Raw genomic sequence first — 18229 nt, 5'->3', positions numbered from 1 at the left:
GAGACTTTATTGTAAAGGAGAGAGCAGTACGGAGGGTCCACCTAGATCCCCCATCATCTGATAAACACATAGAAACAATGTATTCAGTCAGTGTGTGTGTTTCCTACAGATGGATCCAGTAATGGGAACCCACCAGAGAGATGTCCCCGTCCTCTGTACCCCCAGGATTCCACACAGGAAGGTCACACCATCCCTCACCACCATCAGGTAGGTGGACTCTGTGTATAGAACACAGAAGTGGTTCTGAACTTTATGAGATGACAATCTTCTATGTATTCTCTTGTTTAAACCTTTACGTCTACATCTAAAATGTTGCCTCTACTTCCCCCCCCCCCCCTCCCATTTCCAGTTTCCCTTTGGAAAACCTTTCTTTTTTATTGTTTTTTTAAATATCAAGATTTACACTTTTCTTCGGTGGGGTTTTTTGTCTAGTCATGTGACATCATGGGTCATTTTTATTCTTGTGTTCCTTTTAATGACATGGTTCTATTCTTAGCTCCTGTGAGTCCAGACTGACAAAATGATGAGCCTTCAGGCAGGGCTGTCTTAATGAGTGGGCACACCTGGGCACTGCCCAGGGGCCCCAGCTGCATGGGGGGCCCCTGCTCTTTCCCCAAAGCAGCTGGTCCTTGAGCCAACTCTGCCCAGGAATTGGCACTGAGAGTGATGGATACACAGGGGAGGCAGGTTGGCAGTGGTGTGCCATGCTGTGCAGAACAATACCTATTATTTCACAGCCAGCAAAGAGGGGCAGGGCTGGAGCGCCAGTGATGCTCTGACCCCACCCCATGCAGCTTGAATGCTCGGGACTCATAGGCTGCGGGGTAGGAGCTGGAGTGGGAGCTGCTGAGTTAGCAGCACTGGGAGCCCACCTAGCCCAAGTAGCATTGTGGATGGTGACATGGTGTGCCCAGCTGTCTAGCACTGTTTGCACTGAAGGGCTTAGAATGCCCGGAGGGATGCTCCCTCTTTTCCGCCCCTCCTTCTGCCTGCTTGATTGGTATAGGTAAGCCCAGTGCTGGAGGTGGGCACATTTCACATGCACTGTAACTTATCACTTAAAAAGGGGGTACTACATGGATGGAATAATGGTGGTATCAGGGATGTAGAGAGGCCACAGTGTAGGGGGTATCAGGGATGTAGTGGGGTCACAATACCAGGTTTATCATATGGTAACAGTACTGGGGGGAATATCTAGGGTGTAGAGGGGTCAGAGTGCTGGGGGGTGTAGAGGGTTCAGAGTGCTGGGGGGGGGGGGGATACCTGGGATGTAGAGGGGTCACAGTGTTGAGGGGATATCTGGAGTGTAGAGGGGCCAGAGTGCTGGGGGGATATTTGGGGTGTAGAGGGGGTCAGAGTGCTGGGGAGGCATCAATCTAGCAGATATATTATATGCACAGGACAGCTTTGTTACATTATGTATGTAGTATTTCCCCACTGTTTCTTTGCTGTACAGAATGATTGTAGTTGTTGACCTCCACCTGTCTGCCTCCTACCTACTTGATGTCTGTTTACCTGCGCTGCCTCCATTGTAGGGGCCCCATAGCATTACTTTGCCCAGGGGCCCATGGTGCTAATAAGATGGCCCTGCCTTCAGGGATTGTGTCACTGCTCCCCTAGGCTTACAGGAAATCATCAGGAGACCTGATTTTTCAACGCTGTAGGTCAGTGACCCCTACTGGTCTTGAGGATAGATTAACGAATGCAAAGCTGTATATTCATTTATCTCTTTTATCTGTCTTGAATTCAGCTTTAATAGATGTTTTCTATCATTTTTGGATTTAGGGTGAAGAACGGATTAACATAAAAGTTGAGGTTAAAGAGGAAGAAGTAGAGACGTATGTGGGGTGGGATCAGCCGTCCATGGAAGAGTTTGGGATGATTATAAAGAGTGAAGAGGATGAAAATTCTCCACCTATCAACACAGGTAAAAGATGCTACGGAAGAAATAATTTACAGTTTCATTTCACTTTTAATGTACGTGGTTTAGGCAAAAGTTGGGAAGACAGAAAAGTTGGGAAAACCTACCTATTGCTAAATGCTGTGGCCTGCTTTTGCCACCCATTCATATAAATGTGTGCCACGGTATTGAGTTCTCTTTGCCTAATGCAGAGAGGACACTATGACTAAAGTAGAGCTGGGAATGTGACTATGACGGGTCACTTGACTGGAATCTCCTCCTGCCATTTGTTTTCTTCTTTAGAACAACCCTAATCATTTGTATTGTGTTGTGTAGTGTACATTGGTAGTGAAGAGATAATGTACACCATATGAAAGGTCCATCTCCATTCCTGAATATAATGTCATGTTCCCAACAAATGAGGAGGAGATACTGTACACCATATGAAAGGTCCATCTCCATTCCTCAATATAAAGTCATGTTCCCAACAAATGATGAGGAGATACTGAGATTGCAGGCTTGGCTGGCTTAAATCGGGTTTGGTCTCCACCCTGAGACTGGCCACATTAATCACCTAGCAGGTGGACGGACAGACAGACATGGAGAAGGCCATATGAAAGGTGAGGAGAAGATACTGTACACCATATGAAAGGTCCATCTACATTCCTCAATATAACGTCACATTCCCAACAAATGAGGAGGAGATACTGTACACCAGGGGTGCCCAACCTTTTGAAGAGCGAGGGCCACTTAAGCGACTTGGTACCCAGTCGTGGGTCACAAGATAAAAGAGATAAATGAATATACAGCTTTGCATTCGTTAATCTATCCTCAAGACCAGTAGGGGTCACTGACCTACAGCGTTGAAAAATCAGGTCTCCTGATGATTTCCTGTAAGCCTAGGGGAGCAGTGGGTCACAATGAGCGGAGCAGGTGGATGACAGCCCACTCTATTCTATTGGATTGGAGGTAGGCATTTGTAAACGGACACAAATCCATTTACATCTGCCACTCCTTAGAGGTGAATGGAGGGTCCGATTGGGTTGGACTGACTGTGTGATAGGGGCCTAACGCTGCTTTCACACTGGTGCACTGTTTACCCGCATTGCAAGTGCAGCACAGTTCACCTGTGGCTTTTCTGCATGTTAGCTGCACTTTACCATAGACTTCTATTAAATCCTGTAAGTGTGGCACACTTTCAGAAAGCTCACCAAACTCGCAGGTAATAGATGTCAATGGCTCAGTGCAGGCAACCGCAGGTGCACTTCTCTGCAGCTACGGATCAGTTTAAAAGCAGCCCAGTAACCCCTGCAGAACAGATATGCCCAGATATACACTGTGGGGCAGATCCTCGTACAATTGCATGGGCGCAGCGTATGTGAGATACGCTACGCCGCTGTAACTTACTTTTTTAATCTTTGAATCCACAAAGAATCCCAAGGACGTCATTGTTTTGACGTGGATGTAAATTACGTCCAGCCCCATTCACGGACGACTTACGCAAACAAAATAAAATATTTTCAAATTCGACGTGGGAACGACGGCCATACTTAACATTGCGTACGCCACCAAATAGCAGCTTTAACTATACGCCGAAAAAAGCCGAACGGAAACGACGTAAAAGAATGCGACGGCCGCTCGTACGTTTGTGGATCGTCGGAAATAGCTAATTTGCATACTCGACGCGGAATACGACGGGAACGCCACCCAGCGGACGCCCAAGAATTGCATCTAAGATGAGAAAGCGTACGAAGACGTACGTTTGTCGGATCTAACCCAGATGCCGTTGTATCTTGTTTTGAGGATTCAAAACAAAGATACGACGCAGGAAATTTGAAAGTACGCCGGCGTATCACTAGATACGCCGGCGTACTCTCTTTGTGGATCTGCCCCTGTGATTTTAGTAATAAACTTACCTTTAATAACAGTATTCTATTCTATCCTAGAGCAGGAGATCGCGGGCCACTTTAGAGGGCCACTGGTTGGGCACCCCTGCTGTACACCATATGAAAGATCCATCTCCATTCCTCAATATAACGTCATGTTCCCAACAAATGAGGAGGAGATACTGTACACCATATGAAAGGTCCATCTCCATTCCTCAATATAACGTCATGTTCCCACAACAGGGTCTGATATGTTTTCATATTTTGGTGTTGTAATTGTACCCTTTTTTATGTTAGAACTATGCAACTGTTGACTGCTAGACCAAAAATACATGACTCTTTTTTTACATTTATTTAAAAAAAAAATTCCAACAGATGGATGTGATGTGAGGAATTCCTCGGAGAGACATCTTCTATTATCTGTTGATTGTAAGTCAGAAGATAATGTCATCACACAGGATCCTCCAGGAGGAAATCCAAATACACAAAATATACATCACAGACCTTCCTGTCCGGAGACATCAATGGATCCCTCTGATCAGGGGGAATCTTCTCATCAATCACATACTATGATTGCAAATGTCTATTTAAAATCTTACACTGCAGATAGATCAACAGATCCTTCTAATCCCGAGGAATCTTCCTCACCCCATGAAGGAGATCACCGAGGTGACAATCTATTCTCATGTTCAGAGTGTGGGAAATCTTTCACTGAAAACAAACACCTTCTCAAACACCAGAGTATTCACACAGGTGAGCGTCTTTATTTATGCTCAGTGTGCGAGAGATGTTTTACTGACAAAGAAAAGCTTCTTGTACACCAGAGAATTCACACGCGTGAGCGTCCTTATTCATGTACGGAGTGTGGGAAATGTTTTCCTCTGAAAGGAGACTTTGTTAGACACCAGAAAATTCACAAAGGTGAGCGTCCATATTCATGTTCAGATTGCGGGAAAGGATTTTCTCGGAAAGGAGACTTTGTTAGACACCAGAGAGTTCACACGGGTGAGCGTCCTTATTCATGTTCAGTCTGCGGAAAATCTTTCACTAAAAAAGATCACCTTACTAGACACCAGAGAACTCACACGGGAGAGCGTCCTTATTCATGTTCAGAGTGCGGGAAATTGTTCACTTATAGATCTCAACTTGTTAAACACCAGAGAATTCACACAGGTGAGCACCCTTTTCCATGTACAGAGTGCGGGAAATTTTTTTCTCAAAAAGGAGACTTAGTTAGACACCAGAGAATTCACACGGGTGAGCGTCCTTATTCATGTTCAGACTGCGGGAAATTGTTCACTAATAGATCTCAACTTGTTAGACACCAGAGAAGTCACACGGGTGATAGTCATGATTTTATACAAAGTGCGGAAAATCTTTCACAGAGCTAAAGCTACTTCTTACAAACCAAAGTCATTATGGATTCAATGTTGACTTCAGCATCCATCAGTCTTTTATGCTTTAACCACTTATGGACCAGCCGCCGTCGTTTAACATGGGTACTTTGATGTGGAATACCATTGCTATGGCAGCATATAGCTGCCATAACCTTGGTATCCACTTAAACATCAGGCGGTCCGCTTTCAGATAAAAGGATTTGCCGTAAAATCACTTTTATCAGCAGCGGGAGAGGTTCCCCCTGCCGTGCTTCGTCGTCTCCGTGGTTTACCGGAGCCGTCAGTAGCAGCGGAAATGATTGGATCCTCTCCCCTCACAGGCCTGGAGCGAGGGAAAGATGGCCCCCACTCGACTCCATAACATTGGATGACGGAAGCAACGTTACAACCACCCAATGGTCTTAAAGGGGAATTTCTTTTTTATTATTATTATTTTATTGCATTTAAGTATAAATATGAAAGGTCTTTTTTACCCCAGATCTCACATTAAAAAGCCATTTTTCTATTACAAGGGATGTTTACATTTCTTGTAATAGGAACTAAAGTGACCCAATTTATTTTTTTTAAAGGACAGTGTAAAAATAAAAAGTAAAATAAATAAGAATTTTTTTTTTAAAGTGCTCCGTCCCGTCAAAATCGCATGCAGAAGTGAACGCATTTATAAGTCGTGCCCGCATATGAAAACAGTGTTTAAACCACACATGTGAGGTGTCGCCGTGATCATTAGATCGAGAGCAATAATTTTAGCACAAGACCTCCTCTGTAAAGATTTATAAGGGTAAAAGTGTTTCTCCATTCCACGGAGTGTGACATGTTGGGTATCAATTTACTTGGCGTAATATAATCTTTCACAATTAAAAAAATAAAATTGGGCTAACTTTTCTGCTGTCTTATTTTTTTATTTAACAAGTAAATTGTTTCCAAAAAAACTGTGCTTGTAAGACCGCTGCGCAAATAATGTTTTGGGGTTCTAAGTAATTTTTTTGTTTAAGTGGTTAAACTACCGTCATGTGTGTTTAGTCTTTGTATGAATAAAACAGCTTTGGTTTTGGTGGATTTTTTCTGTAGCATTTTGTTCTATATCTTGGTCAGTATTAGTCGATAAGTCAGGGTTTGTTTTTTGACTGGTATACTGTACATCAACAATACATGGTGCAAAAAAATGTATTGTTGTGACATTACTTGTGACAATTGCAGTAACACATGGGTAAGAATCAAGTAATGGCAGCAATACTCGGGCAATAAAATGCAGGAGCTACAGATCAGTGTATTCAGACGGCCCCACCTGAAATTATTTACCAAATATGGTACTACCCACGTTTAGTCAATAACATCACCCAGGATGCCCATTGGCTTGTTTACAATTTGAAAAAAGACAGTAGACAAGTAGGATCCTTGGTTGCTAGGATGCTGTCAGCTGCCTGCTCCCTAGCAACCAAAAATGCTTGATTCACACGCACCAGAGAGTTGTCATTTAGTGGTAGTAGTAATACAGTCACCAAATAAATGACTTCTGCTGCTCCAAGAGGTTTGGACAGGTGAACATGGACAAATCTGGCCATTTACTTCATCCGCTCCACAAACAAACTGGAATCTCATCCCGCGCCCTAATCAATATAGTCAAAGAATGAGTATCATGTGTAGCTTTAGTGCTTATGTGTTGGTCCACAAAATGGCCGGGTACCGGTCCCAAAAGAGCTTGTTCTCACTCCATGAGACACCATCAATATAAAGTGAAGCTATACACTGATGATATCACCCAAAACATGTTAAATTTAGCCAAGCTGGCTCCCTAAGACAGTCCCAGCCTGTTAGCTATGTCTCTGACACATTTCACCCTAATCATATGAATAAGCCCAAAACGGGGAGTTTCTTCTAGCCCCTGAAATGCATCGACTGTTTTTTAGTGTACACCAATAAATTATTTTAGACTGCCTCATCATTTGGTCTGGCGCTCCTTCTATTGGTACATTTTTGTTCTGTGGTTACCCAACAGGTTACCAGAAGAGAGTAGCTTTGTCTGTTGTGAGCATCCTAACCTGAGCCAGTGAGCTTTGTATGAACTTGCATCGAAGTTCTAGAGCCCCTTGGATGTTTTTTGGACCCCCTGCCCCATTACAGCCACATACACAAAATTCCCACCACACATAGTAGCTGTATGTGTGTCTATGCCCCCCACTCCAATACAGTCACATATAGAGCCCCTGTCTACTTACAATGTATAGAGAATACCAGGAGCAGATTGGTTTTCTCTCAGCAGCATTGTAGATTATTATTAATATTAGTATTGGAGGTTTCTCTACTGAGTGGAAAACAGGAAGTGATATCACATGCAGACAGGAAGTTCCAAGTTGTGAGGACTTATAGAGGAGACATTGCTGGAACTGGCAGCAGAGGAGGTAATAGGATATTTTATATTTACACCCAGTAACCCCCCGTCATGTTCGTCCTCTTCCTCCATAGTCTCTGTGATGTCTTTTATCTCCAGCATATACTACATATAGAGGATATAAAAATGTGATTCTGATATTATTTTACCTTTACCACATTTCCTGTGGCAGAAAACAGAACCAATTCCACCATCTATTCAGTCACCAATGTAAAACAAAATGGAGAATTCAGGAATAAGCCGAGGAGAGCCAGACACCTCACAGCCCTCCCCTCAGAGTTCCCGCTTCACACCTCCTCCACTGCCATTGGCTGCACTGCCTCCACAACAACCAATCACAGGACAGGATCACAGTCGCTGGGCAGAATCTACTCTCCATAGAGACTCTCCTCAGAACTCACCACTGAGATTGAGTGATGTGAAGGGAGTGCAGCCAATCACAGGAAGGGATAACAGTCACTGTGCAAATCCTGCTCCCCGCAGAGACTCACCTCAGATCCTCTCCAATGAGATTGTCTGCACTTCCTTCACAAGAACCAATTACGGGGCAGGATCACAGTCACCACAGATACTCGCCTCAAAGCTCACCAGAGTCACACACTATTATTATTTAGGGCTGTGGAAATTAACTATTAATCGATTAATCTTAAATTTTTTTAATCGATCAAAATTCTTTTGATTGGTACTCACCTCTCCGCCGGCTTCAGGGAGTTCTGTCGGAGATCCGGTGACCTCACGTACACCGGCGGGGCTTTCCGTGTCCATCTGAAGGGCTCCTTTGCTGTGCTTCATATGTGATAGTTTCCTTCACGGAACATCTACATGCCGACGGACTGATGTTAACCCCTCCTCATCTGGATTCAGCAGTGGTATCATCATACACATTTTTATGCCAGTATCATACTGTACTTAGCTACATGTTTCCATGACTGCTTTTGCTACCGTTTGGTATTACTCGCACCATTTTTACAGTTTATGTAGCTACATCGATTTTATCTCCAGTGTAATATTTATTTTGTTACCTACTTGAAGACTATAAAAGTTTTAATGCTATTCCCAATCAAGCTCTGCCTTTGTGTGTTTTGTGTATCCTGCTATCCATTTTTCCAGTGGTTGGTAGCTGCACTGGGAATCGGCCTGCAAGGAGATCAGCTAAAAGTAGTTGGATCTGTATGTGCGTTATAAATAATCGACATTAGTCGATTAATCGAAAAAAAAAAAAAAAAAAAAGATTAATCGAACACAAAGGCCCAGATTCTCGTAGATTGGCGTAAAACTGCGGCGGCGTAACGTATGTCATTTACGTAACACCGCCGCAAGTTTTACAGGAAAGTGCTTTATCCACAAAGAACTTGCATGTAAAGTTGCGGCGGCGTATCGTAAATCCCCCTGCGCAAGCCCGCCTAATTCAAATGAGCCGGGTAGGGGGTGTGGAGCATTTAAATTAGGCGCGTTCCCGTGCCGAACGTAATGCGCATGCGCCGTCCCTAAAATTTCCTGACGTGCATTGCGCTAAATGACGTCGCAAGGACGTCATTGGTTTCGACGTGAACGTAAATGGCGTCCAGCCCCATTCATGGACGACTTACGCAAACAACGTAAATTTTTAAATTTCGACGTGGGAACGATGGCCATACTTAACATTGGTTGCCCCTCATATAGCAGGGGCAACTTTACGCGTCGCAAATCTAATGTAAACGTCGTAACTGCACTGCATTGACCGCGCGGTACGTTCGGGAATTCGCGTATTTTGCTAATTTGCATACTTGACGGGGAAAACGACGGAGGCGACACCTAGCGGCGAAAAAAAAATGCATTTAAGATCCGACAGCGTAAGAGCCTTATGCCTGTCGGATCTAATGGATATCTATGCGTAACTGATTCTAAGAAATTTTTAATCAGTAACAGCCCTATTATTATTATCCATTTATAGGTATATAGCTATGACATATACCACAATGCTATACAGAGGACGCTGAGACAGTCACATCAGATGTCAGTTTTATTTTTTATAAGTAATGCCAGCGATCCCCGACTTATAGTGGGACTGCGATATTGCAGCAGACATTCTGACACTGGCACTTTTTGGGGACCAGTGACACTAATACAGCGATCAGTGCTAAAAACATACAGTGCCTTGAAAATGTATTTATACCCCTGGACATTTTACACATTTTGTCATGTTACAACGAAAAACATAAATGTATTTTATGTGATAGACCAACACAAAGAGGCACATAATTGTGAAGTGGAAGGAAAATGATAAATGGTTTTCAATTTTTTTACAAATAAATATCTGAAAAGTGTGGCGTGCATTTGCACTCAGACCCCTTTACTCTGATACCCCTAACTAAAATCTAGTGAAACCAATTGCCTTCTGAAGTCACCTAATTAGTAAATAGAATCCACCTGTGTGTTAATTAATCTCAGTATTAATACAGCTGTTCTGTGAAGCCCTCAGAGGTTTGTTAGAGAACCTTAGTGAACAAACAGCATGGAACCTTAGTGAATAAAAACCAAGGAACACACCAGACAAGTCAGGGATAAAGTTGTGGAGAAGTTTAAAGCAGGGTCAGGTTATAAAAAAATATCCCAAGCTTTGAACATCTCTGTTCAATCCATCATCGGAAAACTGAAAGAGTATGGCACAACTACAAACCTACCAAGACATGGCCGTCCAAATAAACTCACAGGCAGGGCAAGGAGAGCATTCATCAGAGAAGCAGCCAAGAGGCCCATGGTAACTGGAGGAGCTTCAGAGATCCACAGCTCAGGTGGGAGAATCTGTCCACAGGACAACTATTAGTCACGAACTCCACAAATCGGGCCTTTATGGAAGAGTGGCAAGAAGAAAGACATTGCTGAAAGAAAGCCATAGGAAGTACCATTTGCAGTTTGCGAGATGCCATGTGGGGGACACAGCAAACATGTGGAAAAAGGTGCTCTAGTCATATGAGACCAAAATGTAACTTTTTGGCTTAAAAGCAAAACGTGTGGCAGAAAACTAACACTGCACATCAACCTGAACAAACCATAACAACCGTGAAACATGGTGGTGGCAGTTTGTCTCCAGCAGGAATAGGGAAGCTAGTCAGAATTGATAGGAAGATGGATTGAGACAAATATAGGGCAATCTTAGAAGAAAACCTGTTTTCTGAGACTGAGGCAGAGGTTCACCTTCTAGCAGGACAACGACCCTAAACGGACAGCCAGAGCTACAATGCAATGGTTTAGATCAAAGCATAGTCATGTGTTAGAATGGCCCAGTCAAAGTCCAGACCTAAATCCAATTGAGAATCTGTGGCAAGACTTGAAGATTGCTGATCACAGACGCTCTCTATCCAATCTGACAGAGCTTGAGCTAATTTGCAAAGAGGAATGGGCAAAAATGTCCCTCTCTAGATGTGCAAAGCTGGTAGAGAAATCCCCAAAAAGACTTGCAGCTGTAATTGCAGTGAAAAGGTGGTTCTACAATATTGACTCAGGGGGGGCTGAATACAAATGTACCCCACACTTGTCACAGATTTAGTTGTAAAAAAATATTGAAAACCATTTATCATTTTACTTAAAGCGGAGGTTCGCCCAAAAAATAAATTTTTAACATTAGATTGGGCCTAATTACTGGAAGCAGAATCGGGTGTTTTGTTTAAAATCAATGCAGTACTTACCGTTTTAGAGATAGATGTTCTCCGTGGCTTCCGGGTATGGGCTGCGGGACTGGGCGTTCCTATTTGATTGACAGCCTTCCGACCGTCGCCCACAGCTTGTCACCAGTTTCCGAAAGTAGCCGAACGTCAGTGCGCAGGCGCCGTATAGAGCCGCACCAACGTTCGACAACTCGTGACGCGCTGTATGCGACCGTCGGAAGGCTGTCAATCAAATAGGAATGCCCAGTCCCGAAGACCATACCCGGAAGCAGCGGAGAACATCTATCTCTAAAACGGTAAGTACTGCATTGATTTTAAACAAACTACCCGATTCTGCTTCCCGTAATTAGGCCCAATCTAATGTTATAAAAAAAAAATTCGGGTGAACTCCCGCTTTAAAGCGGATGTCCACTGAAAAAAAAATATTAAAAGTCAGCAGCTGCTGACTTTTAATATCGGCACACTTGCCTGTCCTGGAGTCCAGCGCCGTCCGCAGCAGAGGACGAGCGATCGCTCGTCACTCTGCTGCCCCCCCGTCATCCTCGGTGAGGGAACCAGGAAGTGAAGCGCTCCCGCTGTGTTCTGGGAGCCGAGTGTTCCCAGAACACATCAGGTGGGGGACAGTCGGTGACGTCCTGCCCGCAGTCTACCCCCAGACTGTGTGGCCGGAAGTGGGTGCAAATACCTGTCTTTAGACAGGTATCTGCACCCCCCTGCCCCTGAAAGGTGTCAAATGTGACACCGGAGGGGGGAGGGTTCCGATCAGTGGGAGTTCCACTTTAGGGTGGAGCTCCGCTTTAAACTTCACAATTATGTGCCGCTTTGTGTATGTCTATCACATAAAATCCCAATAAAATACATTTACGTTTTTGATTGTAACATGACAAAAATGTGGAACAGGGGTATGAACACTTTTTCAAGGCACCGTACACTATCACTGTACTAATGACACTGTCTGGGAAGGGGTTAAAAATCATGGGCGATCAATGGGTTAATTGATTGCCTGGCCAGTGTTTTACTACACTGTGCAAGGTGCTTTTACTAGGGGAAGAGATGGAATTTATTCCCTGCTTTGCAAAGACATGAATTCCATCTCTTCCATCCTTCCCGTTCTGGCTCTCTACTTAACGAGAGATGGTATTCTGAATACTTTGCTTTTAATGAGTGGTTATTTGCGTTTCTGTTGCCTTTCTATCATCTCAGACCAGTCTGCCCATTTTCCTCTAACACCAACAAGGCATTTCCCTCCACACAATTTTCCGCTCACTGGATATTTGATCTTTTTCGGATCATTCTCTGTAATCCCTAGAGATGGTTGTGCCTGAAAATCCCAGTAGAACAGCCCGTCTGGCATCAACAACCATGCCACGTTCAAAGCCACTAAAATCCCCTTTCTTCCCAATTCTGATGCTCACCTTGAACTTTAGCAAGTAGCCTTCACCACATCTAGATGCCTAAATGCATAGATAGCAATTTGTGTTACCAAGCAATCGAACAGGTGTACCTAATAAAGTGGCCGGTAAATGTATATTACTTTTATTCAAGTAAGGGAACCCAAGGGAGAAGAAGACCTGCGGCTTAAAATGGGAGCATTTAGGTTACAATATACTGAATACGGGTGTGGTATAATAGAGTCTGAGCTTACTTGTGTATGTCGTATTCGTTCTACTCACAAAATTACAGTGGAGTAAATGAGGGCCTTACAGACACATAAACACACAATGCAAGGGAGTAAAACAAATCCATCATGAATGCTGCTGCCAGACTCATCCACCTCATGCCGCGTACACACGATCATTTTTCAGCATGAAAAAAAAACGATGTTTTTCAGCATGTAGAAAAAACAACGTTTTTCCAACTTCATCCTTAAAAACGACGTTGCCAACACACCATCGTTTTTAAAAAATGATCTAGCAAAGCGTGGTGACGTACAACGGCACTATAAAGGGGAAGTTCCATTCGCCTTTGGGCTGCTTTAGCTGATTCCGTGTTATTAAAAGTCGATTCACGCTTTTCTGTCTGTTACAGCGTGATGAATGTGCTTACTCCATTATGAACGGTAGTTTTACCAGAAGGAGCGCTCCCGTCTCATAACTTGCTTCTGAGCATGCACAGGTTTTTCACGTCGTTTTAGCCCACACACGATAATTTTTTACATACCGAAAAACGACATTGTTTAAAACGACGTTAAAAAAATGCAGTATGTTCGAATTCTTTTTTTTTTTGTTTTTCAGAACTTGAAAAAATGATGTGAAGCCCACACACGATCATTTTAAATTACGTTTTTTAAAAATGACGTTTTTTTTCATGGCGAAAAATGATCGTGTGTACGCGGCATTACTCCTCTCTACCAATCCCTCCATTGACTTCCGCTCACCCAACAAATTAAATTCAAAATATTAACAACTTACAAAGCCATCCACAACTCTGCCCCCAGCTACATCACTAAGCTAGTCTCAAAATACAAACCTACTCGGTCTCTTCATTCCTCCCAAGACCTCCTGCTCTATAGCTCCATCGTCATCTCCTCTCCTCTCATGCTCCTCACCAGGACTTTTCCTGAGCCTCTCCTTTCCTATGGAACTCCCTACCTTAATTCATAGCTCCCAACTGTCCCTGATTTCGAGGGACTGTGCCTGATTTGGATAAATGTCCCTCTGTTCCTCATTTGTCCCTCATTTTGGTCTGTTCTATATAGTTGTATATAAAGTGCACTATTTATCTTTTAAAAAGTGTTTCTCAGTGCTAAACCTTTCATCCAATTTCTAAATTGCTGTATTTGTAAATACCAAAAGCCAATACAATGGGAATATTAGTGGTAAAAAAAGCAATTGCGGGTTTAACCAATAATTTTTTCTATACAATTCTCCATTAAGGGGGGTGTGGCAGGGATGTGTCCTATGCCTACATACTTTTGCTAGTAGGTGTCCCTCATTCCCATTTTGGAAAGTTGGGAGGTATGTCAATCTGTCTGACTATCTCCTACTCCGTTTGCTTTTAGACAATCCCTGAAAACCCTCCTCTTCTTCTTTTATTTTCTCCATTAGCTCATCCCCCACAGCTCTTACCTTTTATATCATTTGATAATCATTTTACAGAAAAACACGGCAAGTAAGGAATTAACATACTTAATTTTTCTGTGCTTTTATCTGCAATTTTTAAGGATGGTTATAGGATCTGATGGTTCTTATTTTTTTAAACCATTGCAGTGTTATCCTATAATAATCACATAATTAAAATAGATGGGACTCCCCTCTTTAATGACAATACTGTGAAGGTGAAGATCTTTTCTAATTATATCTAGTGGAACAAAATGACAATTAATGATGCAATGCAGAGAAATAAAAAGCATAATCATACAGACGCATGAAGTCAGAAACAGGAAGTGGTACCATAAACAAGCAGGAAGACAGTGACATTTAGACAGGAAGTGAGGTCAGGTTTAAAAAGGAAGTTCCGGGTGAAAGGTGAGTTGGGAGGAAGTAGAGAGGAGACATTGTCGGAACAGACAGCAGAGGAGGTATAAAGATATTATTTTATACATACATACACCCAGAATTAAAGTGCATTTATTTATTTTTTTCACCTGCAAAGCTTTGCACTCACAATCAGCAGATCGCAGGTACAATTTCCGTCTCCTGCAGACACTGCTGCTTTCTGCCTGTACCGCTATATGGGCATTCTCTGAAAAGAGCTTAAGTGTCAATGAATTAAGAGGGTGCTGATCAGCACCCTTACAGTTTATTCAGCACTACAAGCCATCTGCCATAGTGGAAGACGGGGCTTGTTGTTTTCTCATTCACAGATTGTTGTGAATGAATGACATGGGAGCTGTACAGTTGTGCCAATTTCGAAATGAGGCAGTGGGTGCCCAGAGAGCACCATCCACCTGCTTTAACAGGAAAGGGAAGCGTTGAGCATGCGACATGTTATACCCTAAACACGGGTTTAACATGTAACATGCTCCAATGGTGTACTTAGCCTTTAAAATGAATCTTCACTTGTCCGTGAGATATAATGATTAGCGGGGCCACCATATTATCTGTCTACAGAGATCGGAGTCTCGTATGGATCACATGATGTCATCAATGAGGTTGGAAGAGGACCCGAGTCACATGACTGAGAGGATATTGAACCTCACCCTGGAGATCATCTACCTGCTGACTGGAGAGGTGAGGAGGATTCTGGGAGGTCACATGACATCACTTTTCTCTCTATTAATAATACACAGACCTGACCGGAGAGGTGAGGAGGATTCAGGGAGGTCACATCTAATTATTGTTGCTCTTTTAATGCAGAGTTTTCCTCCCGTGAAGTCTGGTGACCATTTAACCATCACAGTGCCTTCATCGCATTTGCTGAAACCCAGAAAAAACAATGAGAAGAAGATTTTGGAAGTCACCAACAAAATCATTGTTCTGCTGACAGGAGAGGTGAGCGGTGCCAGGAATTCTGGGACATTATCCAGTTATAGAAAAGGGATGTGTCTGGATGGTGACTGTATCATTGTGTGTGTCAGGTTCCTATAAGGTGTCAGGATGTCACTGTCTATTTCTCCATGGAGGAGTGGGAGTATTTAGAAGGACACGAGGATCTCTACAAGGACGTCATGATGGAGAATCAGTCGCCCCTCACATCACCGGGTAAGAGGAGAATTTATTGTAAAGGAGAGAGCAGTACGGAGGGTCCACCTAGATCCCCCATCATCTGATAAACACATAGAAACAATGTATTCCGTCAGTGTGTGTGTTTCCTACAGATGGATCCAGTAATGGGAACCCACCAGAGAGATGTCCCCGTCCTCTGTATTCCCGGGATTCCACACAGGAAGATCCCACCATCCCTCACCATCATCAAGTAGGTGGACTCTGTGTAAAGAACACAGAAGTGATTCTGAACCTTATGAGAGGACAATCTTCTATGTATTCTCATGTTTTAACTTTTATTTCTACATCTAAAATGTTGCCTCTACTCCCCCCCCCCTCCCATTTCCATTTCCCCCTTGGAGAGCCTTTCACTTTTATTTTTTTAATATGAATATTTTACACTTTTCTTCAGTGGGGTTTTTTGTCTAGTCATGAGACATCATGGGTCATTTTTATTCTTGTGTTCCTTTTAATGACATGGTTCTATAGCTCCTGTGAGTCCAGGCTGACAGAATGATGAGCCTTTAGGCAGGGCTGTCTTAATGAGTGGGCACACCTGGGCACTACCCAGGGGCCCCAGATGCACGGGGGGGCCCTGCTCTTTCTCCAAAGCAGCTGGTCATTGAGCCCACTCTGCGCTGGAATTGGGGGCCCCATGTTGGCACTGACAGTGATGGATACACAGGGGAGGCAGGCTGGCAGTGGTGCGCCATGCTGTGCAGAACAATACCTATTAGGAGGGGCAGGGTTGGAGCGCCAGTGATGCTCTGACCCCACCCCATGCAGCTTGAATGCTCGAGACTCGTAGGCTGCGGGGTAGGAGCTGGAATGGGAGCTGCTGAGTTAGCAGCACTGGGAGCCCACCTTCGGAAGTAGCATTGTGGATGGTGTCATGGTGTGCCCAGCTGTCTAGCACTGTTTGCACCGATGGGCTTGGAATGCCCAGAGAGATGCTCCCATTTCCTCCCCTCCTTCTGCATGCTTGATTGGTATAGGTGAGCCTAGTGCTGGAGGTGGGCCAAAAGTTCACATGCACTGTCAATATCACTGAAAAGGGGGTACTACATGGATGGAATAATGGTGGTATCAGGGATGTAGAGAGGCCACAGTGTAGGGGGTATCAGGGATGTAGTGGGGTCACAATACTAGGGGTATCATATGGTAACAGTACTATCTAGGGTGTAGAGGGGGTCAGAGTGCTGGGGGGTGTAGAGGGGTCACAGTGATGGGGAATATCTGGTGCTTAGAGGGGCCAGAGTGCTGGGGGGATATCTGGGGTGTAGAGGGGTCAGAGTTCTGGGGAGGCATCAATCTAACAGATATATTATATGCACAGGACAGCTTTGTTACATTACGTATGTAGTATTTCCCCACTGTTTCTTTGCTGTACAGAATGATTGTAGTTAATGTGGACCTCCACCCGTCTGCCTCCTACCTACTTGGTGTCTGTTTACCTGTGCTTCCTCCATTGTAGGGGCCCCAGAGCATTACTTTGCCCAGGGGCCCATGGTGCTATTAAGATGGCCCTGCCTTCAGGGGTTGTGTCACTGCCCCCTAGGTTTACAGGAAATCGTCAGGAGACCTGATTTTTCAATGCTGTAGGTCAGTGACACCTACTGGTCTTGAGGATAGATTAATTAATGCAGAGCTGTATATTCATGTATCTCTTTGATCTGTCTTGAATTCAGCTTTAATAGATGTTTTCTATTATTTTGGGGTTTAGGGTGAAGAACGGATTAACATAAAAGTTGAAGTTAAAGAGGAAGAAGAAGAGACGTATGTGGGGTGGGATCAGCCGTCCATAGAAGAGATTGGGATGATTATAAAGAGTGAAGAGGATGAAAATTATCCATCTATCAACACAGGTAAAAGATGCTACCGAAGAAATAATTTACAGTTTCATTTCACTTTTAATGTACGTGGTTTAGGCAAAAGTTGGGAAGACAGCAACGTTGGGACAACCTACCTATTGCTAAATGATGTGGCCTGCTTTTGCCACCCATTCATAAAAATGTGTGCCACAGTATTGAGTTCTCTTTGCCTAATGCAGCAGAGAGGACACTATGACTAAAGTAGAGCAGGGAATGTGACTATGACAGGTCACTTGACTGTAATCTCCTCCTGCCATTGTTTTCTTCTTTAGAACAACCCTAATCATTTTTATAGTGTAGTGTACTTTGGTAGTGAAGAGGCTTTGCACAGGAAAGTTTGCTTTGTTTCATCAGGCAGGGATGCAGGAATGGGGTCCTCAACTGCTCTCAATTCTCTGCCTACTCGTTAGTAATGCAAATTTTTACTTTGCTGGCAGACAATATTTAGAATTCTGGCAACTCCGAAGAAGGGAAAATCATCTCATCTTTGTTG

General features: G+C 43.7%; 1 protein-coding gene across 7 annotated transcripts in view; it reads left to right on the top strand.

Moving 5' to 3' along the window:
- The window catches only part of LOC120909503 (gastrula zinc finger protein XlCGF57.1-like), an 86606-nt gene that overhangs the window by 65618 nt on the left and 2759 nt on the right, over nt 1–18229 (top strand). Inside the window, exons 1-2 of one of the 7 annotated variants that reach the window (XM_040321277.1) lie at nt 173–207; nt 1786–1927. The exons of 4 other annotated variants lie outside the window; for them this stretch is intronic. In XM_040321277.1, the coding sequence (XP_040177211.1) occupies nt 1864–1927 (64 nt within the window). In that variant the 5' untranslated portion in view covers nt 173–207; nt 1786–1863. Of the gene's footprint in view, nt 1–172; nt 208–1785; nt 1928–9185; nt 9191–10104; nt 10109–16043; nt 16077–17588; nt 17731–18229 lie in introns of those variants that run through there. 2 more of the 7 variants (XM_040321280.1, XM_040321279.1) reach the window with 2 other exon arrangements.

Source organism: Rana temporaria, chromosome 8 (genome assembly GCF_905171775.1).
Source record: "Rana temporaria chromosome 8, aRanTem1.1, whole genome shotgun sequence".
Lineage (NCBI taxonomy): Eukaryota > Metazoa > Chordata > Amphibia > Anura > Ranidae > Rana > Rana temporaria.
The sequence above is the reverse complement of the archived record's forward strand: the minus strand, read 5'-3'. Positions and strand labels throughout refer to the sequence as shown.